A 23,895-nucleotide genomic window follows, 5' to 3' on the forward strand; every position below is an offset into this window, starting at 1 on the left:
CCCTTCGTCTCCCTCTTCCTGGAGCACATACATGAAATCTAATCTCTCTCTCTCTCTCTCTCTCTCTCTCTCTGGCACCTGACTGTGTCAGCTGCTGTATCTCTGGGTGCTGACTTACAGCGGGACAGGTGGCCTCTGGACAGGTGCACCCCTAACAAAGGGTTGCAGTCCTCTGACTTCTGGGGTGGTTTATGTTCAACCTGCTGTCCCTATTTCTACAAGCTGCCTTTTAGTCATGTTGTCCATTTACACGCTTTGTAATGTGTGAGTGTGCTGTTACAAGGTTGGGCTAAATTGAAACGGCCCAAATGTGATTGCACGACTTGCACTTGCTTTTGGTCATTGAGTGGAGTATAGGGAACAAAATGAGCTGTTTGTGCCGAGCTTTCTGTGTGACGCAGCCATTCTTGACAGCTACAGTCGAGTCATCTAGACCTGGGTTTTGACTTACTGTAAGTCTACCAACAATTTGCATATCTTCACCATTACTGTTCTCTGGAATTTTAGTGGAAGTCATTTTTACCAGACACACCAGTTACAGTCTTGTACACATTTAATAAGGAAACCAAAACAGAAGTCGTGCTCGGAGTTCCAGACAAATGACGTCACGCAGCCGGCCTGCTTAACCTGTAGTACCCAGTTAACCATTAATCCACTGCTTTCATGAACAATAAAAAAAGATATGTGGTATGGGTATTTCCGTGTCATGGTTAGGCCTGTGCTTTATGCATTGGTTTGGTGGTGACATTTCAAAGAGAGAATGAGGGATCATAAAAGAGGTCAGCAAAGGATATGAAGTGGAAGGGAGAGGAGAGGGAAAGTTTGAGGGCTTATCTCAGTAATGTGCAGGGACAGTTGAGCAATGATGGGTGTTGCAGTCACCACTGTCTTCTACTTAACCCTTTACTCCCCCCTCTGGCATTGACTATACAAGCAGAGGCTCTTCTAAAAGGAGCCAATTGAAGAAGAAAAAAAATAGACAATTGTGTAAGGTTGACATGTGATGTGTAAACGGCTGTGTTTGCCCAGAATGAGCATGCTTCGTCCTGCCTAGGCCTGGTTCTGACGTCCATCACTAGCCATTGCACCGGGATCATATTCACATTAATGAGTGAGATCTCTGCCACTCGATTGTGTGTGTGTGTGTGTTTATTTTTTATTTTTCAGGTTTTTTTTTGTAATCTCTTGAACGCAGCCTCCCAGTTTTTACCCTGCTCGCCGGGGCCAGTGCGCATGCGCTCTGCCGACACTCCAGTAATCCGCTGTTATAGGAGGAGATTGCATCCTCGTCCACTGCGCTCACGCTACCAGTGAGGGAGAATGAAAGCCCGTGGACAAAATACATAACGGGGCGGGGGCGGGGGGTAAGAACATATACCGGGACCACAACATGCCCACATGACAGCACTACACACCGGCACTCTGGGAATGGAGCAGCTTTCTGACACTGTGAGCAGGCGACAGCGGGGCTGGAGCGAGGATGCCTCCTAATAGAAGACAACACGGCTCGGCGTCTACAGCAACCAACTGCAGGAAATATGAGATGAGCGCAGGCTGTGAAGGACCCGGCGGAAGATGGTGAATGTGGCTCCAGACCTCCTCGGCTATGTTGACGTTTCTTCCGGCTGCATGTCGCCTCGTGCACCGCATACTGCCCCTGGCCTCTGTACCGCTGCTTGGAAACGGACACACACACACACACACACACACACACACACACACACACACACACACACACACACATCACCTTTTTTTTCCTTTTTCTTTTTTAACAAATTACAAGTAGGCTAATGCTTCGCAGTGCTGTTAATGGGCTTACTTGAAAGTGTGCGCGTTGATCAGTCATCATTGACCGCGCAGTGAATCTGACAACCTCAACTACAGCTTGAAGCCCACGAGATCACTGCGTCGGGTCGATGGGAATCAGTGAACACTACATGTGAAAAGAAAACAACAACAACAACAACAACCCACGGAGCATCGTCCTCCTCAGACCTTTGCCTCGGGGTTGTTATAGCTCTCGATACTCGTGTAAAGTGAACGCAAATGGGCCGATACTTGTTCCCCCCCCGGATGCTCCGCCGGTGGAGAGACTGTGACAGGCTGACGAGTCCACCCACGTTCATCTCGGCGCAAGTTGATGAACTAGACTGTCCGGCCTCGGCGGTGGGATCAGACAGAAATTAAGCCGTCTCTCTCAGACAGCGGAAACCACAGGATCATCTCCCGTCCTCGCGCTGGCAGAGCTGACCCAGCCTGAAACGGTACATCCCTCTCCGGGATTTTGTCGGATATTACACAGAACTTGGAGCTGAGCTGTAAACACTTTCATGCTGTGGCGACCGTTGAGGTTTAAAGAGCAGCTCTCTCTGGTTAAATTATGACGTGCATGTGAGCTGTTCTTTGTTTTTAACATTTATTTTCTTCATGTGGATATCCCACAAATCTGCAAATACCAGAAGTGCCCCCCCCCCCCCCCCCCCCCCCCCCCACACACACACCCCAAGGGGTTCAAATATGACGTTTTGTCCAGTTGGACAAATGCTGCTGGTGTTTCACTGGTAAACTTCCACAACAGCTGTTAGTCAGACTGGATGTCTGAAAGATGAGACGTGGATATGAGCAGACTTGTAGTTTGGCCAACACCCTTCCCAGCAAATGCCATGCATTGATTTATGTCACTGCCCACATTGTAAATAACGCTGTGGATGTATTTGATATGACTTTTTTATTCCTACACGATCCGTGCCGCCAGTGATCACTATCGGCGACGGTCTTTATGGACTGATGCTATTGTGCTGTCCTCTTCCAGAGGTGTAACGGTGTGTGGCTGCTGAGATTCTGAAAGACCGTGAGCACATTGACTCCTGTACCACACCGTTTCCCACTTTTGCTGATCGATGGATTTTCTAAGCATGTGCAGAGGAAAGCTGGACCCGGCATGAGACTGTACAGACTGGGGATGTGTGTCAGAAGGAACGCAGGAGGAATTGTGAGTGGAAGTGTGGAAGACGTTGTGCAGAATGTTACAAGCTTAAAGTCGACAAGAGAGAGAATTACAAGCCTTTGCTGTGAGAAAATGGTATTTTCTCCTCTCTGAGACCAACTGCTGAATGGGAATTGGCTCTCCACGCATCAAATTACTATTTGAATTGAGAACTTCTTCCCTGTGCACTGTGGGATATCCGCCTTGCACACTTGGCCACCTGCAAGTTACACTCATTCTTTTGGAGTCCCCTTATCTTGGATTCCCTGTTGCTGTGGTTTTTATTTGTTCTAACTCTAGCGCTCTCAGAGGTCTCTTGCAGGAGGAAACTCTTCTTATTTGAAGTAGAAAATTGTCAACTGAGAGTTTACAACAAATACAAACACCCGATCGCAGTTTTGGGTCAGACAACCCCTTTAGTCTCAGTGTATCTGCGTTTGTCTCGCCGAATGCAAGTGTGGATCCCTTGTCAGCCCGTGTGCTCGAAGGAAAAGAAAAACAAACAGATCAGCCAATCAAAGTGCATTTGGAGACTGACTTCCTATTGCCGTGGCGATGGGGAGCTCAGCCTCGTCTCTCACCGCAGAGACAGAGTCGGACCATGGCTTCCGCAGCACCCCGTACCCGTCGTCACCCCCTGTGGGCTGGCTCAGGAACAGCCACAGCAGCCCGGTGTGGGGCACCACCTTCATCACCCGTCAGCAGCAGCACCCGCTGCCTCAGCGAGAGCGCAGGTAAGGGTCGACGCCGCCTGCCCAGCTCGGCTGCCAGCCACATTACTCAGTTGAGTGCACTCGGAGCACGGCCTGGACAGGCTTGACCAGTTGTTGGGGGGGGGGGGAATGAGAATGAGACTCGGTGTTGTATTACATGGGAATGCTGCCATTTGTGAGTGTACGCGTACAAACAGGCATTATTTGGAGGCTCATGATTGATGTTGTCCAGGCTTCAATATGAGCATTATTCGTACTACTTTTTTTTTTCACAGCCTTTTAGAAAAAGCGTACTGAGGATTCAGTAACATCACAGCGAAAGATCAAATCCCTGTTTCGTCAAAGCTTATCTAATCAAAGCCTACATTTGGATTTTTTTTTTATGAAGCATCCAAAATCTGGCTAAGCCGGATTTGTGAACCAAAATCTCCCCCCATCGGTTCCTCCTCGCACAGCTGTACAGTAGTATGTGCTACCCATGCGGTGCTGAGTGGATTGCTTGGAAAGATAGATTGACCTGACCTCTGTGAGCCCAATGAAAACCAGCCCAAGGGTAATTAGAAGATGAGTTGTTACCAGGATTCAAGACCAGCTTTGATTCAGTCTTATTCATTTTGGAAATGATTAAAAAAAACGCGGATACATTATCTTGTTCAGTGAGGCTAGACTGGTAGTGTTTCACTGAGGCAAGACTCAAATCTGTTGTTTGCTGTAAATAGAGGCTCCCTTTCAGAATGTAACATATTAAGAGTTTCTCTTAAAACAAACTTTATATTGAGCTAGCAGCCGCTGTGTAATTGAGTGAGGCTTATGTCTAGCAGAGCAAACTATTTGTGGAGGCAACGCGCTATTCATATATGCTGTTTTTGTCAGTATCGACTGCTTGAAAAATATGTATTCAGTTACTGTAACTACAAGAAAGACTGTGCTGCAGTAATCCATTGTTCCAGTCACTGCCTTCTGAGTCACTGTCAACACAGAGAAAGGCCCATCGGTGGCATGTAAGAAGCTCCGTCTAAATGTGCAGCTCATCCAGCACTTTCCACTGACTTCCTTCCAACGGATGGTCTTCGTTTCCAGTTCTCCTCCTGCTTCTTGTGGCACGTCTCCCGCCTGTAGTGTATTGGAGTCGTTGCTGAGTCACTCAGGGCATCATGGTCCGGTTGTTAGTTATTGATTTTCAGAGAACCCGATCACATTTCCCCACAATGGATGTCATTATTTATTCAGCATCAGTCTCCAGTTAGACTTTAATCTTTCTTGATTCCTTCCAGGCGCTTCCCCTCGCAGTTGCTCTGCATTTAACAGCGAAGGCAGCCGTGGCTTACACCACTTGCTCTAAGAGTTTTGAAATCCAGACGCGGCTGGTTTCAGCCTATGCTAAAATACGCTCCCATTAACCATGCATGAATGAAACTCTAGTATGGCTCATGTGTAGTTTTGCATTTTACAGTACAAGTTGTCTTCTTTTTTTTTTTAATGCAGCAGACTCTTGCACTGCGACCGTGCATCTCTGTAGCAACAAGCCTCGGCCTCCAATCAGACTCCACCCTCAGCTGAACATATAAACACAGGCAGAGATATACAGCACTCACCGTTTCAGTCTACTGCTGGAGGAGGGAGGCACACACACACGCACTCTCACAATGGATGTTTTAGAAACGCCGTGCAGTAGCGCTTGGAACACACCCTCCTATCACGCATACACTCTCCCACTCTTATGCACATATACACACACCGCTGTGTGAGCCTAACAATGTTAGGCAAGCTTTGCCGAGCTGTGACAGAGCATGAAATATAGAAACAACAGAACACTATGAGCCCGGCTTAACTTCAGCCAGTTTCTTACGGTTTATTCTCCAATATATTGTCCAGTAAAACGTTTTTCTTCCCCATGTTTTTCTTGGCTTGGAGACAGCATGAACAGTCTTGTCCTTGGGTAATTTCAATTTGTTTTCATCCAGCTGCGATACATAAACTCTGGGAAGTGTTTGTGTGCACTGACTCAGTACCTCAGCTGTGACGTTTCACTCAAGAAAACGAACCACTCGCCAGACAAAGATGTGCAGCACAAGTGCAGCTGTGTGAGCGCCGATGTTTCATAACTTTGGAATATCAGTCTTTTCATTCCCCTTTTTTTAATAGGAGCACAATGTCACTTGATCCCAGTGCTATTATTGTTTAGATTAACATTGTGACGCCTGCGCTTCCTTTTGATCTCAGCCCCGTATTGCTGCCGGTGGCCTTCGGAGCCCTTAAAGTTAGTACCTGCTCTCTTCTATAGTCGATCCCAGTGTCTCCACCATCCCAGCATGATGGATGATGGCGTTTATCGCAGCTCCGTTCCACTGGCTCTCCTCCCTTTTTTAATTGGATTAAAACGTGGCCACTTGGATTTTTGACCAGCGTGGTCACTGGCCATGTTACGTCTGAATCATTTCAGTGTGTCCTCCCTGGCACTTGCCTGTCTGATGAAGACAGGACTGTCCCCCGAGCCACCAGAATAGATTCTCCACGCTGGCGGTGTCTCACAGTGTGGCTTTCTTTTGAAAAAAACGGAGCATTGATGCGGCAAGAGGAACTAGCCCATTGGCACTGAAACTGACATTTTTCCAGATACCCCCACTCTTGTTGCCATGGAAATCTGTAGCATATGTTCAGTAACCCAATTCTATTGGGCCCCAGATAAGAGCACACATGGTAACCTGGCAGCGTCACACACAGGAAGAAACACGTGCTGGCAAATTGGACCTCTGGAGGAAAACATACAACCCGCTAATTATCAGATAGAAGCCAATGAGCTAGAGGAACCTCAAGGCAACCGGTCTGCCTTCTAGGGTTGAATTAGTGTCTTGGAAACAGGAAGTAAAGCTCCACTCTGTGCTGCCGGTCTGAGATGTTCCCCTCTGGCTGAAGGCAGCGCTGTGTCAGCAGTTCTCCTGCCCTCCAGGTTTGGGTGCCCGCAGGAGGTTCAGATGAGCGCAGCGGCGGCTGCAGCACCGGGCCCCTGCTCCTTCTTCCCCGACTCTACAGCTTCCTGCCAGCTTCCTGCTTGCTCTGGGCTACTGATGTCTGCTGAAACTCAGTCAGACAGTTTCCTCTGTTTAAAGATTCAAATGTCTGAAGCTGTCTCCACCGCTGACAGATTCACTCATCAAAAATGAGCACTGGTCGTGAAATATTCACCGAGGGCACAGCTAGAGGTCAGAAGCCTTGGTTATTCTCTCAGTTTTCATGTCCCCTCTCTTGACCAGTGTTTGCATTTCTAGTATCTTCATTCAGTCTCTTATTCAGCAGAAAAGATTATATGTTCATATCTTATTTTAAAAACAGCTCCTGGTTATGAGGCATTGATTATAAGGGGTGGGATCATCTGGGTCAGGCTTGCATACAAACCTCCACTTCATAAATAGCTGAACCAGACCCAGATATTCTCGTGCATGGCATTTCCCTGACACGTAGCATTTACACAACAACACCCTTGTTTCTACAGCATCACACCCATCATGTGATATCCCTTTTTCATAGTGTACAGCCTCAGCTATGTTTATTTGAGAAAAGTGTCTGCTTCAGGGCACTTCTTTAAAATACCTTTTTGTCTAACTTGCTCTGGTCTTTGTGCAGAGTAACATTTTATGAATCTATTCTGTCTCCAAAAAGCGTAATTTAAAAAAAAAACGTGCCCTGCTCAATGTCACAATGTGTGTCAACACTTCCCCAATTATGTTGTTGTTCGGTCCCTTTTTTCCGTGCCACCAATCCCATATGTGACATCATCAAGTCTCAGCATGTCACATTGGAGCTCTTAAGCGGGCTCTTGATACTCCGCCTCAGATAAGTTGCAGTTGTTGACTCCGCTCTGTCATGTTAGTTGGAACCAATTAATTCTGGAGACCTTTCCTTGTTGAATAATGAGTCATATTCATGCCATAACATATTGCCTGGCAGGTAGAACCAACGCTGTTCCAGTTGGTTCTCAAGTCGTCAGCCTTTTGCCCCTCAGCTCGTCTGAAAGACGAGCAGGAGTGCACGCCTGGGGGAAAATTGCTTTTCAATGGAAAAGGGTCTTCTGATCTGGCGTGCAAGGAAAATCCCGCAATGAAGTGACGAACAAAACCTTTTGCCAGACCGACTGCTGCAAACAGACTGCACTCATTACTGAAGGGAAAAATAACTTCTCAGTTGGTTTACTCAAGTGCGGTGAAGAATGTGTGAAAGTGCTGATCTAATCCCTGTCGGAGAAGTTTTCTGGGTGTGTTCAGATGCAGCAGAACGTTTCAACATGCATTCTCCTTTTTACTTTTTTCCCAGCTTATCTGATCCAATAACAATCTGGTGATGTTTAAGAAGAAACATGAACAGCACACGCAGTAATGCCAGCGCACTGGAAACACTTAATACCCTTGCAGCTGGTAGTTGTGGAAATCACTCCCAGCATCCCTGTCACTTCGAGGGTCGCAGCTATTAAACAGGTTCTTCATCAAGTGATTTCATACGCTACAGTATCTACGACTCCAGCTATTAGTGGGGAAAAAAAGAGGGACTCGTTTTATTTGAGCGTGTTTGTGTGCGGCGGCTTCATCTGGATCTCTGTATATTAGTAATCGCTGATAAGTGATGCTACTGATGATAGGAGCTGGTTATCAAGAAGATCAAAAAAAGCAAATCGAATACATTATCAACAGATTGTGTTTAATATGAAAGTAATAATGGTGATAGTGGACTAGATGCCGCATGACTGACATTTCTTTGACGCAACTGAAGTAGCTAAATTATCAAAAAGCAATTATAATGTAGGCCGTAATACCTTTTTATGTAAACATCTATCCACAATACATGTAGGTGCATTACAAAACATTGTGAAGCAGGGATTACTGGAGGAACATTTGTTTTACAGAGTAAGCATGAAGGCAAGATAGTATCTGATTATTTGCACTATTGATTACCCTATTGATAATTTATTAAGCTTAGTTGACCCCCACACGAGTGTCTTAAATTGCTTTCACTAGCAGCTCAAATATCTAATTGCTAAGGATCTCAAACTTGTGAAGCTGTTGGCATGTTTGATGTTTTAACTTGTAATCATTGCTGTTAAAACTGACCCGTTTGTAATAGCAAAAGGAGTAATTACTCAAGGTTTTGAATAGTTTTTCTTGTAGCAATCTGCGAGTAGACATATATCTCAATTTCTTCCAGTATTTGTCTGCTGTGCACAAGTCAACAGAGCTACAACTATCCAACACTGTAACACAAGTTGAGTTTACTAGGACAATACTTTAAATTGTACCAATACACACCTTTTTCCTTGTAGTTAGCCTGCAGGTTTGGACTAAATACACATTACAGTTGGGCGTTATTTAATCTGTCAATCATGTTCTGATGCCAGGAAGTTCACTTGTGATGTTGCTCCCAGATACACATGGCATGTAAGATAATAATGTTAGTTATCAGTCTAAAGTGACTATAGAATAGAGTAGACAATATTGGATTCATTAGGGTGAAGGCCTTCTGTGTTGTTTCGCTTGTTTAAAGTTACAGTCATTAGTGTCTAATGTCTGGGAAGTGCTGACTGACTTTGTGTTTAATGTGTCTGATGCCAGGATTCATTTACTTGACAGCCAACAAAGTGTTTGAATTGTTGAGGAGGAATTATTAGTCTGTCTTCTTTGTCCTTTTGGTGTTCTTTCATTATTAATCATGTTCTTTGTTTTTAGTTTACAACGGAACCAAAGGCATGTCTGTACTGTACATCAGATACAACATCCTCTGGTGATAATATAACAAAAATAGAACGGACATGGAAGAAGTAGTTGACTGTAAATGATAAAAAAAAATACACATTTAACAGCCACTTCTTCTGCTATCGTGGCATTCAGTTTGTAGGGATGCTTTGTTTTTGTGTTGAATGTGTAAAGCGCTCTGCCCCCAGTGGCCAATGGAGGTACCACACTATCCCCCTCAGGCCCTGGGCTCACGGCCAACCTCGGAAAGGCAGTGCTAATGACTGTCACACAAAGGCCAAATGTCTCACAGCGACGCAGGCAGAAGCTGGCGAGACTGAGTTCACTTGATCTCGGAACCGAGTTCAGGGTGTGGAATGAATCCAAGTAGCCAGTCATAGGTGGCCCACACACAGACACTTTTGTAGACTTAGTCTAACCTTGGCGTTCCTTAAAGCCTCGCTGACCCATTTTACATCCTCAATTGTGTATAGTGTCTGTTTCACAGGTATACCCTTTTCTGGACATTTTCTATCACATTTCCTTGCTGGTGCCTCGGTTATTGGCAGTTAGTTAAACCTTTGATACTCGTTTGCTTGTTTTCACTGAGCGTAGTAGAGCGCTCATTCCCTGTGATTGTCTGCTGAAGTGCTCTATGATTGTTTTGATGCGACGCATTGAGAAACTGGCCAGGGGTCATTGATGCTCTTACTTTAATTAATTTAGACCAGTAGTAGGTACTTTATGGGTAGCAGGCTGCATTGAGGGCCTCATTTAAAAAAGATGGGTTTTATAGAGGTGAGTTCTCCCTCTCTCTCTCTTTCTCCACGCTGTAAGCTATTGGCTACTCGCCCAGGTCCGCAACACGGAGGAACTGAGGAGCTGAAGTGGGCACTTTTAGAGCAGCTCCACTCTCCACTGAGCACAGGGCCAAGGACAAAAGGTTTGTGTGCGTGTGCGTGCGTGTGTGTGTGTGTGTGTGTGTGTGTGTGTGTGTGTGTGTGTGTGTGTGTGTGTGTGTGTGTGTGTGTGTGTGTGTGTGTGTGTGTGTGTGTGTGTGTGTGTGTGTGTGTGTGTGTGTGTGTGTGTGTGTGTGTGTGTGTGTGTGTGTGTGTGTGTGTGTGTGTGTGTGTGTGTGTGTGTGTGTGTGTGTGTGTGTTTTGAACACGTTCCTGGAGAACGTACACGCAAAGCATCCTTTTATGTCGGCTTCAGGGATCACAGGCTGTAGTCGGTCCAGCGGCTGCTGCAGGCATGTGCTGTACATACATGTGTGTGTGCGCCCGCTCATTATACATCCTTTTAATTGAGAGACAGAATAATGGTTGTACAATTGTGTGTAACTTTTTAACACGTGTTGCGCTTACAACAGATAATACTTACATTAATTAAGATAAGATAATTGCGAGGCTGATCACTTCAATGAAAAGCTCATACCTCAGCTGCTGTGGACATAAACATAATAACATAATGCAATTGCAATCCCCACACTCCACCGATGCTCTGATAAAGTACCCATGTGGCTGATGCCGTGACTTGAGATGAACGAGGCCTGACAGTTATGAAAATGTCCACAGGGAGGAAGGAACCTGTCATCAAACATGAGGCATTGACACTCGCAGTCGTCGTGGTCTCCGTTTGCGGCCCTCGGATATGACGGCCTTTGGAGGGCTCAGCATGGTGTGAACATGTGCCATCAATGCTGGCATGGGGCCGACCACTTAATTCAACCACAGTTAGCTAAACTGGGCATGGGGGAAGTGTTGTTGTGGTATGAGGACACAGGGCTGTGTTGAATATTTACAAACAAATATTTTGAATGCTTTTAAAAATATGTACTCAGTGACTGCTCATGTTTTAAGGTCAAGAAGACTTAATTTTAGCAGTGTGGGGGGGGGGGGGGGGGTGGGGGGGGGGGGGGATGAAAGACTAAGTAAAACTGATTTCCCAGTGTTTGTGCTTATTTTTATCATTGACAGACTGAGTTTGCTCCTCACACAGTGGGCCCTGGTTTATGTAGTAGGGCCTACTTTAGCCTAGGACAGCGGTCAGCAACCATTCCTATCCAAAGAGCCATTTTGACCTATTTCCCACCAAATAAAATGTGTCCGGATCGCAGCTTATAAAGTTTTATATATAAAGTCATATATACAAAAACTGTAGTTTGTTGTATTTATGAAATTATAGAACCAGAATATAGACAATTCTTGACTTTGTATTGCTATTTTATCGGTTATAACTAAATCAAACTCTTATGAAGAGGAGAAAAAAATAAACTGTCATGTGTCGGCCACATTGATGTCAACTATGCAGGTCCTGAACCCTCCCCATATGTGTGGCTCTATACAAGGTAGCAGGTTCGATACCTGTCCTCCCCTCAGTTCAGTCTAAGTGTCCTTTAGCGAGACCTGAACCCCCAGTTGCTCCCCGGGCGCTTCACAGCATGAAAGCATATTTACTTTGCTCAGTTACTTCTTCTTCAACTTGATACTTTTCAGCAAATGCGTTGTGCTTGTTCTGGAAGAGACTTTCAACATTACATGTTTTGTTGTTTGCTAAATTCTCGCCACACATCAAGCATAAAGGTCAGCCAGCATTGTTGACCGTGAAAACAAATAAATACGTCCACGAAGAATTAAACTCTATTTTTCTCTGTGACTTTTCTTTTTTAAATGTATCCATTGATTGTTTACTGAGGGCTCTAATATTTCAGTGACACAGTAATACCTAAAACTTCCCTTTGAAAGATTGTCCACTGGGCAAAATAAATATATATATATATATATATATTTGTATTCTTTTTTTGGTCAAACCCTCAGGGAGCCACAACAGAGGGCCTAAATACAATGAATGCAGTGCTCATGGCTCCTGACATAGAGCATCAGGACTTCTGCTACTTTTGCTGCCTTGGGCCTGTGGATATACACACACACATACATACATACATACGTACACACACACACACACACACACACACACACACACACACACACACACACACACACACACACACACACACACACACACACACACACACACAAATGCAGTTTGACAACATAACAATGGAACTCTGCTATGTCTACAAATAGAGATAGCTACATGCCTGCACACACACACCCAGCAGCATGGACTCACACACAAAAAGACACCCAAAGAGCCCCTGCTGTCATTTTCCTCCCTACCTTGCTGGGAGCTGGAGGTTGTCTGTAAGAGGTTCCCCTGGGTTCTGAGGACCCGCCTGGTTTGAAATGGTTTAATGGAGTTGAACTAAGGGCAATTAGCCATCCAGGGCACATGGTGCTGCAGTGGAGAAGAGCAGGACACAGTCCAGCCAACCAGCAGTCTGCTATACTTCATCAATGGAATTAAAACGTTGTATTGACTGTGAGGTTTTTGTTTCTTTCCCATGCCCTAATTTGAAAACAAAGGATTCGAATATGTTTGTCTTGGAAAAATAGGCTGTTTCCACAGCGATATAGACATTTCACAAAAAGCCACAATCCAATCTTCCCCACAAACTACTTTGTGAAAGCAGCTGCCGATTTTGGCGTTGTCCTCTCCTACCAAAATATAATAACAAGGGATAAATGTGGCCAGATCCACAAGCCCAGCGGTCAGCTTGTGGGCAACATCTTTGCCCCGGTGATAAATGTGAAGAGCATCGCAGCAGTCCAGCTCTTAGCACCACACTGCCCTACAATTCCCACATTACCATCTATGTGTTGGTGTTCACACATGAGCAGCTTGAGTGACAGTGACATTTATGGACTTGTCCAGGCAGCAGCTCTGTCCGTCCCTCGGGGCTGCCAAAACCCCCTTGCTCTGTGGAGGTATCCAACTGTGTTGCTTCCCCTCCCAAAGGCCCTAATATACATACAAGTCAATCCATGATAACAGCCTGCTGTAGGTTATTATGTGTGTGAGCTGGAAAAAAGTGAGCAGCCAGACTTGATGGATAAATTGCTTCTGTATCAAAACTTTCTAAAATGGATTTATTCTCCTCTCCTTATATTTTCCTCTGCACTGTTTGCACCACATATGTCCTGGACTAGATGTTGATACTTGCTTTAAATAAAGGCGTGTGGATGAGTTATCACTGAAATATGTCCAAAGTGCTGCCAGAATGAACAGCGTCATGCAGTCGATATTTATGACCTTATGTTGCCCCCATCTACCCTGCATTTGCATTTACTGAGTAAAAGGGGAAAGAAGTGCTAATAGGAAGTGTTTTTTCTCTTCTAATAAGTCTCAGTCAGGAGGACCGAAGGAATGCTTTCCTTGGTATTCTGCAAAAGCTTCCTCCTCTCCTCTGGCTCCTCCTCTCTATGTGCTGTCTCTCTGACTCTAATCATGTGGCCATTGTGTATGGATTTACTGCCCTCAGAGCCCCCAGGAGGGAGATTTGATTTTTCCCCTGCACTAGCTAATCTTTCCCTCTCTCATTCTATTTTTCTTTTCTAATTCTGCCTGTCTCTCCTCCTCCTGCAGCCTCAGATATTTTCGCTGTGCTCTCTCTCTCTTTTAGATAATCACCCTTAGTTGACTGGGAGCATTTACTCATTGGCTTTCTCAGGTTCGCTCTTTCTGACCGCGTCTCGTCTTTCCTTGTCCTCCTGCTTTGCTCCACTGACACTCCCTTTAAACGTGGCACGGAATATTAGTGACCAAAAAGTCTCAAATCATTAAAGTGTATTATTGCTAAGCGATTACAGTTTAATGGCAGGATGTATTGCTGACTGAATTTGATTTGAGTCATTGTTCTCTGTTTTCCAGCCACTCTCACTCTCCTGGCTCCATGGCAGCAACGGTACGAGGCAGTGAGTGGTCATGTGGACGCTGCACCTTCTTGAATGCCGGCGCAGCACCTCGCTGCTCCATCTGTGAGGCGCCGCGCCAGAAACCCGACCTTAACCAGATCCTTCGGCTGAGCAGCACCGAGGAGCACCGCTGGGCCTGTCCCCGCTGTACGCTCAACAACCCTCAGGGATCTGGAGCCTGCTCAGTCTGCGGCTTTGGACCGTCCCCTGTCACTCACACCCCCCCCACAACCACCATAGCTGCCACTGCCAACGGCCTCCCGTCCGCCCCGGCCGAACCCCCGACACCCGCCGTCAACCCGCCCGTTCTGCTTGAGCCCCATGGACAGCATCCAGCCAAGGAGGAAGTGCTGCGACGGTCAGAGAGCAACGGAGAGGTGTATGGCCTGGAGGTGCAGCACTCGGGCTGGGCGTGCCCACGCTGCACGCTTCACAACACGCCGGTTGCACTGTCATGCTCAGCCTGTGGTGGGCCCAGGAAACTGTCTTTGCCGAAAATCCCCCCTGAGGCACTGGTGGTACCTGAAGTGCGCACTCCTGTGCTGGGGTTTCCTGTTCACACAGCAGGGGCTACCCCGCTACTTATAGACCTAACGGATGACTCTCCTCCCGCCCCTCCCTGTGATCCTCAAGAACCTCCCCATGTCTCCTCGCAGTCTCTTTCCTCCCCTTTTACTTCATTCTCCTCCCTCCAAAACAACCCAGTGCCTCGCAGCAGGAGAGAGGTGCCCCCTCCCGGACGACCACCGAACCCGGGAACCAACACTCCTAGCCCCACGTCCCCTTCAGCAGCCACTGTGCCACCCCAGCCAGGCCCACAGCGGCCAGCCAAGCCCAAACATGCCCAACCCCAGGAACCTGCATACCCCAGCAAGCGCCTCAGTATCTTGGAGGAAGAAGATCCCCAGTACCACCCTCTGAACCCCCACCTCCCTGTTGCTTCCCCAGCCGCCCACACCTGGAAGTGCCCTAGCTGCTCGTTGCCCAACCCAGGGAGTTCATCGAAGTGCGACACCTGCCGCTCATCGCGGGCCGGCGCTGACCTCATTGACCTGGTAGGCTGCGAGACGGTACGATTTACCCCAGCCAGCCCCTCCAGTCCGGACTTTAGCACCTGGGCCTGCTCCAAGTGCACGCTGCGCAACCCCACGGGTGCACCCAAGTGCTCGGCCTGTGGTTCTTCCAAGCTGCATGGCTTTCAGGAGCAGCAGGTGGCCCTGCCCCGCTGCTGTACACACTGTAGCACTGCGTCGTGCTCCTGTACACCCTCCTCATCCTCCTCGGGTCATAAATCAAGGAAACAGGCCCGGGGCTACCCTTCCTCCTCTTCTGCTATTGCTTCATCTAGTTCCTCTTCCTCCTCCATCTCGTCTAGCCTTCAGGAGAAGGTAGGACAGTGGAGTTGCCCAGCGTGTACGCTGCTCAATGACATCAAGGCCAAGAACTGTGCAGCATGCCACACACCGCAGCAGTACCTCACCCTTCGCAAGGTGGTTAAGCCTCTCAAGAGGCGGGAGAGCATGCATGTAGAGGCCCGTCGACGAAATGATGAGGGCGAGGCCAAGGAGCTTTTGGAGAACATAGTCACCTTCTGCAGAGAGGTAAGGGAACAATCACAAAACTGACGTCACTTTGTTAATATTGAGTTAGCATCATCTTTATAGGGTGAACAAGTTGATTGTCATTATGTGTCTCCCCCCCAGAGAAATCCAAGTCTGCTTTATTCGATGTGCGATGCGTCACATTGCCTTTCAGAGCACAGCTCCCTCATTGTAATTCCTCTTTTTGTTAGGTTTTCGGCATTGTTCCCACTCCCTCAATCTCTCTAATTTCAGAGAAATGCTAATGAGCTGTGTCATTGCCTCTGTTTGCACTTGCTCCGTTAGCTGAGTTTTAAACGGCCAGCGGGTGAATCTTGAAAAGGAGCTGCAGATACAGAGAGAGAGCCTCGTAGTGTCTCGAAGTCACAACACAGAATTCTGATTCAGGACGGTTCATTGTTTGTTCTGATTAGACTTTGCTAGGATGTTGTGTTTTCTTTTAATGCTGACAGCCTAGTTTGAGTCGGACTCTCTTTTTTCTGTCCTCACACCACAATATAAGAGTTCCTATTAAAATAGTAGACTACTTAATGCGATACATCTTACTGTATAAAAGCGGACGCATCTGTGAAAGATGAAAACCTTTTTATCGTTCAGAATGTGATTTCCCCTTCAATGTGAACGTCACTGCATCAATTCTGCGACGTAATTTAATTGTTCTTTTTAAACAGACGGCATGCTCCCTTTTTTTTTTTTTAAACAATATACAACGCGAAACAGAACATTTTAATTTAGCTGCGGAAATGTCAGCTGTCACAAAGTTAATCTTTAAGTTATATTTCTCTTTAGGGAGAAAAACGCAATCATGCTTTTGTAACTACAGACAATGTCGTCATAACAACCTAAAATAATGATGCAATTTGTACACGCTCAAGCACAATCACCTGCATTTAATCAGTGTTGGGATCAGGAGGACTTTGAGATCAAATGTGTCATTCGTGAGCCCTGATTGGTCGCGGTGTCACAGCTGTTTGGAGACACCGAGTTGTCTTTCCCAGCAACCGTGATCGAGAAGTGACAACCTTTGATGTCGTTTCTTTGTATCGCGCCACTTCCTGCACACTTCCTCTGCTATACTGCACCTTTGATAGGCCTGTATTATGTTGTCATGCACATGCTACTCAGGGCTGTCAAAAGGGTTCATTTGTAGACCATTTGCTAAGGAGATATGATTGGTTTGATGGCAGGCTTATATCCGCTGACTCTAATTGGTTGTCTCATGCGTGCCGCTTTAGTACACATGCATGGCACCTATCAAGCCATGTTTACAATATTATGAAGTGTGCTTTAGAATATGCATTATTAATGGATTCTAGTCTCATTGCTGCGAGCGTGGGAGGGAAGTTGGCTCAGTAGGAAGGAAGGACACCATAGATCCCTCTTCGCTACCTTTCCCTCCTCTTTTCCCAATTTTAAGATCAACATTTAAGCAAGTCTTTCTTTTACCGACTTTCTTTTTCTCCTACAAATTATTTTAGGCCTCGCGCTCTCCAGCGCTGTCCCTCTGCGCTCTTCAATGTACTTTTCCTCCCTCTTCATCTCCTTTTCATCCCGTCTCCCTCCATCGCATCTATCCTTGCACGCTCATCCTGTTTTTTTTCCTCCACTCTGCTAATATCTCAAAACATGCTTTCCCCTTGCCACCCACCGTACCCCCTTCACCCCCATCCCACCCTCTCCACACGACTGCACTCAATTCTCCAGTGTGTGCGCGCGTGTGTGTGTGCTAAGGTGAACACAGGGGCTGGCCTATTTTTAGAAGCAGAGCTGGAGAGTCGAGTAGCAGAAATGATTTGCTTTCCTATAGTGAACGCAATCACTAACCGCATCAACCGCTCTGTTTGAGGGGTCAGAGCGATGCACGGGGGTAGAGTTGGTAAGCAAGCGGCTCCATCACTATCGAGGCACCAAAACACCAGTGGTGAAAATGTGGTGATGATTACAGCCTTTGGTTTAACCCTGCTGGCGCGTGGGCAGTTTCTGGATGCATTTTTTATTTTTAGTATTAGTTTAGTTCAGATTTTCTTTCTAGACTTGTTGGATTCTAGCAGATTATGTTGCTGATGAAATATGCTCAATACATTACTATTACTAAGTATTTGTCCAGATTGCAGCAAATGGTAGAGACTGTAGTGCAAGAAATGTGATTCTCTCTTCACCTCTTTGCAGTCTGTTTCTTCTGCCTCCTCGCTCTCTACTCTCCTTGATTGGTTTTGTGAGCGAGAGGTGTGTGTGCTCGATGCCAGAGCCCCAGAGCGTGTCCGCTTACTCACGGTGCCAGACGAGTAAACGCTACTAACAGCCATCAGCGCCGCTTGTGAACTGTAAAACCCTGCGTGGCTGAAGCTGGTTCCTCTGTTCCCTCTCCATGTCACCCTGTGGGGGAGCAACAGAAAAGATGCTACATGGCAACAGATTGACTTTGATTTTGTTTTATTTCCCTTCTTAAGACCGCTCTTTATACGACTTGTTGCTTGGATTTCTGCCACTCCGGGGTGCAGGTTTTGCATGTTGGATTGTGACAGCTCTCCACTGCCTGTGACACTGTTGTAGGTACCAGGCTGTTCTGGGACACTTTTGTTTTCGGTTTCATATGTGTGGCACTTTTCTGGCTCTCTAGTTCCTTATAACCACATTTTCAGAAATCAATGGGTTGTCTGTAACTTCGAGATATCTAGCTACACTATCTTAAAATAAAATAAAATAAAAAGTCCTGCCAGTTCTGTGTGTTCTGGGAAATGGCAAGCAGGATTTCTGAGCTCAGCATCGAGTTGGCTGATCGCTGACTGGTCTGGTTTGCATGCTGGCATTTGCCCAGTGATAGAATCAGAGACAGCAGCACCCCGGTTCACTCGATGAGGACAGACAGCTAGACTTACACTGACAGACGTCACAACACGGCAACCTGAACGACAGGTGCTTTGTGTTTGTGAATTATATTCTTTGTCCTTGCTCGAACAAAACGTGTTAGTTTTCCTTTTGGTTTATAACGTATCTCATGAAGGCATATCCCATTGTACATATTCCATAACCATATATTCATCATGATTAGTATATTTCATGTCTATCTGCTTAGAAAAGTTATGAATTTTAGCTTGAAATAGCAAATAGATTCTTATCTCTTCTTCTTCTTCTTCTTCTTCTTCTTCTTCTTCTTCTTCTTCTTCTTCTTCTTCTTCTTCTTCTTCTTCTTCTCCTTCTCCTTCTCCTTCCTAATCAATCAATCACACTTTTATTTCAGACTTAAGGTCCAGATAGTACAAAACATTCAATAGAATAAAAAAACCTACAAAATTATAAATACAGTAAAATACACAGACCTACGAATGCCTTATAAATAGACAGCTGTGCCAATGTCTCCACAGCTGGGACTGGTAGCGCGTAGAAATACACTTTATGTTTGATAAAACCATGATTATTTTATTTTCCGAGTCATTAACGCGGCAGATAAATTTATAGGATTTCTTAAAACAGCTTGGAAAGTATTAACTCCTGCAGCCACAAACATTTCACTGCTATTATTAATGCATAGGAATATATAGTCAAAAGCGCTTCAAAAAACAAATATTATTCACATATACCCACCTGGGTGAAAAGGCTAATTGTATTTTCCTAATGGTCTGACTCCCATGCGATTAGAGTGGTGAGTGCGACAGGATGCTCCGTACCTTCGTGGGATGCTAAAATGCTATTAGAGCCAACCTGTATCCATCCATCAGAACTAAGAGACTCGTAACATGTATCCTCTTTCCTTGCCAAATGATGAGATGTGTGTAATATATCAGACTAGAATGCAGAATAAATATTGTTGTGCTTGTTTGGAGCACTTTAATCTTGTTGATGTGCAGACAAGTTGGGCCTCTGTTTGTGTGCAGGGCCAAAGCTTCCCCCCCCCCCCCACACACACTTCTGTGCTAAATCCACATTGGCCCCGAAGCCCATACAATGAACGCCAGCACAAGGGTCATACATAAGCCAGTGAGCTACAGAATCAGAAAGCTACGTGGAGACCTTGGTTGGCCGGGGCGGTGAGCTGGTGTCGAAGTGATTCTGTCTGGTAGCTAATGCTGCTTCGAGACTACAGAATTGGATTGTGGGAACGGCGACAAATCAATTCGCTCCACTGTGAGCCAGCAGTGGGTTTGCCCGCGCATCGCATCCCCTTCCTGCCTCGCAACACGACTGGCCGAGCCCACTTCTCACACCACAAATAGGAAACCGGATAGGTTTGCGTGTGTGTGTCTGTTGGCCCTCTCGGGTGTGTGTGTGTACAGGAGAGTTTTAGATAGGCAGATAGTGTGTCAGATTGGGTGTCCTGTTCTGTTAATGTACCCGTGTCGTCCGGGTCCTGTGTACAGTCGAGAGGCAGCCACTTTTCAAAGTGTTAAAATCCAGTGTGTCATCTCAAATGCTATTCGCTCTGCAGGGAATGTGTCAGAAAGCAAAGCGTTTAAAACGTTTGAAAGTGATTTGCATTTGTGTCCTTTATCCTGGCTGCTACATGACGCCACATTTGGACTCCTGCTGTGCAGATGTGTGATGCCACTCTAACAGTGGAGGTTATTCCCCCCGCCACATGACTGAATGTGGGAGGCAGTAGCTTGTCCTGCTTCCACCCTGAATCTAGGACTCATGTGGCGGCCTTTAGTGTCCTGTATTAGTTATCATCCACCTGCAAAATATGTCATATTAGAAATGCAAGAGACTGTAAGAGATTAACAGTTGTTGCTCCTCCAAGTGTCCTTCAGGCTTGTATGATGTCTTTGAAAAGCTTTATTTTGATGTGCTCTCATCAACTCCTCTGGGAATGATTTTAAAAATGGGTTATCTGGTCAGATGTTTTCTTCAAACAAGTGACTTACTGTTTTGGAATCTATTTTAAATGCAAGTTCATATTTGAGCAGTTTCAGTCGTCTCCTTTTTGTCCCCTTTTTGTCTCCCTCTCACTTTTCCTCTCCACCCTCCAATGGTTCCCTCTCGTCCCACGTGTAGAACGCCGTGAACTTCGTGGACGACAGTTTCCCACCGGGACCTCGATCCGTGGGATTCCCCGAGGGCGACAGCGTCCAGCAGCGTATCAAAAAGTGGCTCCGCCCACACGAGATCAACTGCAGCAACTTCAAAGACCGAGGCGTCAAGTGGTCCGTCTTCCGCACGCCACGGCCCTCCGACATCCTGCAAGGCCTGCTCGGAAACTGCTGGTGAGCTGTCCGAACCGCACAGGACTTTAATCAGTGTAGATAACAATGTGACTCATTTACATAAAGAAGGACATCTGCCCTCATAGCTGCTTTTTAACCTAGGAGACACACAAATAGATCCCCAAAGTAAAGGAAACATTTTCATTCTGTTCAATCCCTGAGAAAGGTCAGAGGAATACAAAACAGATAGTATTTGCGAAATTGGGAGGCAGGGAAAAATAGAAAAAGAAAGCAAGCATCAAATGAAAGAGGGAGCAGGGCGTAGTAGACAGATGTACAGATACACTTGACAAGAGATTATTCACACAAATGTGAGTCTGGACACTTTATCTCTCTACCGTTGTGTGCATATATATATATATATATATATATATATATATATATATATATATATATATATATATATATATATATATATATTTGTCTGTGTGTGTGTGTGTGTGTGTGTGTGTGTGGGTGCTACCATTCGCAATCTTCCTCCACACACAACAATAAACAGTCACAAAGTTGTCCCAATACTTCATCTCTAGCACACACAGCTTATCAAAAAATAACTCTCCCCACAGCCAAATCCTCTCACTTCCGAAAAGATGTAACCCTAATTCATCTCACTCACACACATGCACACACACACACACACACACACACTCACACGCACACGCACATGCACATGCACGCACACACTGGTTTGCTGGTTTATTAGGACACTGCCCTAATAAACCAGCAAACAACCCAGCTCCCCTCAGCCAGCCAATGACGGCAGAAGAAAGTAGTGCCAGTCACCCTTGTCCTTGGGTACAAGCTGACATTAGAGTCACATTATGACATGGCTAATTGGACTTTTATTTGATTCTATGCAGCCGATTGGTTTTTCATCAGCCGCTGGATCTGCTGATCGGCCTCACTCGGCTGCCACTTGAACAGATGGGCTATAGCTTTAATAATACACATTTCCAAACACAAAGAGTCTTTAAAGGCTGCTTTACTGACATCAACAGCCGGACTGAAAGGGATATTACTTTCATCTCTCATCTGCACATGTAGAGACAAAAGTAGGTTTGGTCAATGTTAGTTATGTCATTAATAAAGCGAGTCAGGATATGTACAAAGAAAAATATTTTTAGCTCATTGTCCCCTAAACTCTACAGTTTGTAGCCATTTCATCATATTGTCTGATCTCTTTCCGCACTTTCACATTAACTAATGTTCACTTTAAAATATATTCCTTTAAAGTTGGATCCTTGCGTCCCTAGCCGCGTTTCTCTTGTGTGAGGAATTAGCATTTTCTGATTTATCTGGATTTTTGATTATCTAATTTCTCTTGCAAGCTAATTAGAGGAAGTGAGTCAGATGGTCTTTGCTGCGGGGTGAATTAACAGTATTGGGTAGGTAACCAGAAGGCATAGAAGCTTGACTCATCCAATGTGATTGATTTTAAATGAGGGCAAATTATGTTTTTAAAAAACCTGCTTGAGTTGCCTTTTTGGAAGAATTATGTTTTAATTCCACATTTACAGCCTCACAGCTGATTGTCCGTGTGTTTCTCTTTGTTTTCTTTGATTGCGTCTGTCGGTCGACATTCCTCATCTCTACCTGTCTTCTCGACTAAAGTAGGGCTCCATTCAGCCATCCAGCTGTCCGTCACGATCAGCTGAGCATTTATGTCTGGTCTCCTTTTGTCTCACTGCTCAATTCAGTCGCATCCTCTCGTTCACCCGCCTGTCTATCCTGATCCGACTTTTCATTTTCCGACTCATCGAGTTATAATCCCTCTCCAGGTTCCTGAGTGCGCTGGCGGTGCTGGCGGAGCGTCCGGAGCTGGTGGAGAGGGTGATGATCACCAGGACAATCTGCACAGAGGGCGCCTACCAGGTTCGGTTATGTAAAGACGGCACGTGGACGACGGTGCTGGTGGACGACATGCTGCCCTGCGACGACTACGGCTACCTCCTCTTCTCCCAGGTCAGGAAACAAGAAAGAGGGATGTGGGAAGCCCTGGAGGGAGGGATCTAGGAAAAGATGTCAAGGGTGGGGAAATAGACACTCATTGTAGATATTCAGTGAACATGGACACTGCAGAACGGACAGAATGAAGTACAGATAGAAATACACGGTGTACTACTAGTATAATGTGTGTTAGATGTTAGAGAAGGTGGATGGATTCATTTAACCAGATGTTTGTAACAGCTCTTCTACATTAGCCGCTGCTATCACAAACACACTTAATCTGCGATTCTGTCGGCGAGCAAGTTTCATTGTAGGTAAAGTAAGCGTCAGGTTTTGACAAGGAAGAAGACTGCAGGGAATAAGATTTGACTGTATCTGTTCTGCTGCATGGGTTTTGAACTGCCCATCGGGAGTCTGACAATGTTTAAGAGGTGCAAATGTCAAATTGGCAGAGTACTTTTAATTCGGGCTGCAAGGATGTTTGACATATACATCGTCTCTGATTTATCAGTAAGCAGGGCATTCATAAGTTCCCTTGTGCTTGTTCTGGGCAGTCATAATCGCCTGCTTGATAGTTGCAGAGGAGTATCAACTTCTTAAATGGAAGTTCACGCTAATTTAATAGCTCGCCTTTTATCCTAAGCACGTCTCAAAGGGCCCCACAGAGGAGGATCCTACCTGGAGGTTTAATTAATCAACAGTCAATTACAGGACCTTTGATAGTATTGCATTCTGCAACAAACAAAGCACAGGGACACCAACCCGGGCCCACACATGCTAGAGAGACACTGCAGAACCTTTCACACTGTATCCACCAAATGTTGTTGAGACGGTCAAACACAGAGCAGAGAAAAGAGGTTATAGAAGGAACATCCGGCAGTACAAGTGAATTACTTCACCATGGGGACGA

At 45.8% G+C, this 23,895-nt stretch overlaps 1 protein-coding gene across 3 annotated transcripts in view; it reads left to right on the forward strand.

Annotated features, from left to right (window-relative positions):
• The window catches only part of capn15 (calpain 15), a 36,314-nt gene that overhangs the window by 1,063 nt on the left and 11,356 nt on the right, over positions 1-23,895 (forward strand). Inside the window, exons 2-5 of one of the 3 annotated variants that reach the window (XM_034558294.1) lie at positions 3,573-3,720; positions 14,193-15,837; positions 20,830-21,038; positions 22,817-23,000. In XM_034558294.1, coding sequence (XP_034414185.1) covers positions 14,215-15,837; positions 20,830-21,038; positions 22,817-23,000 — 2,016 coding nt within the window. In that variant the 5' untranslated portion in view covers positions 3,573-3,720; positions 14,193-14,214. Of the gene's footprint in view, positions 1-2,530; positions 3,721-14,192; positions 15,838-20,829; positions 21,039-22,816; positions 23,001-23,895 lie in introns of those variants that run through there. The other 2 variants (XM_034558292.1, XM_034558293.1) reach the window with 2 other exon arrangements.

The sequence above is a fragment of the Cyclopterus lumpus genome, chromosome 19 (genome assembly GCF_009769545.1).
Source record: "Cyclopterus lumpus isolate fCycLum1 chromosome 19, fCycLum1.pri, whole genome shotgun sequence".
Lineage (NCBI taxonomy): Eukaryota > Metazoa > Chordata > Actinopteri > Perciformes > Cyclopteridae > Cyclopterus > Cyclopterus lumpus.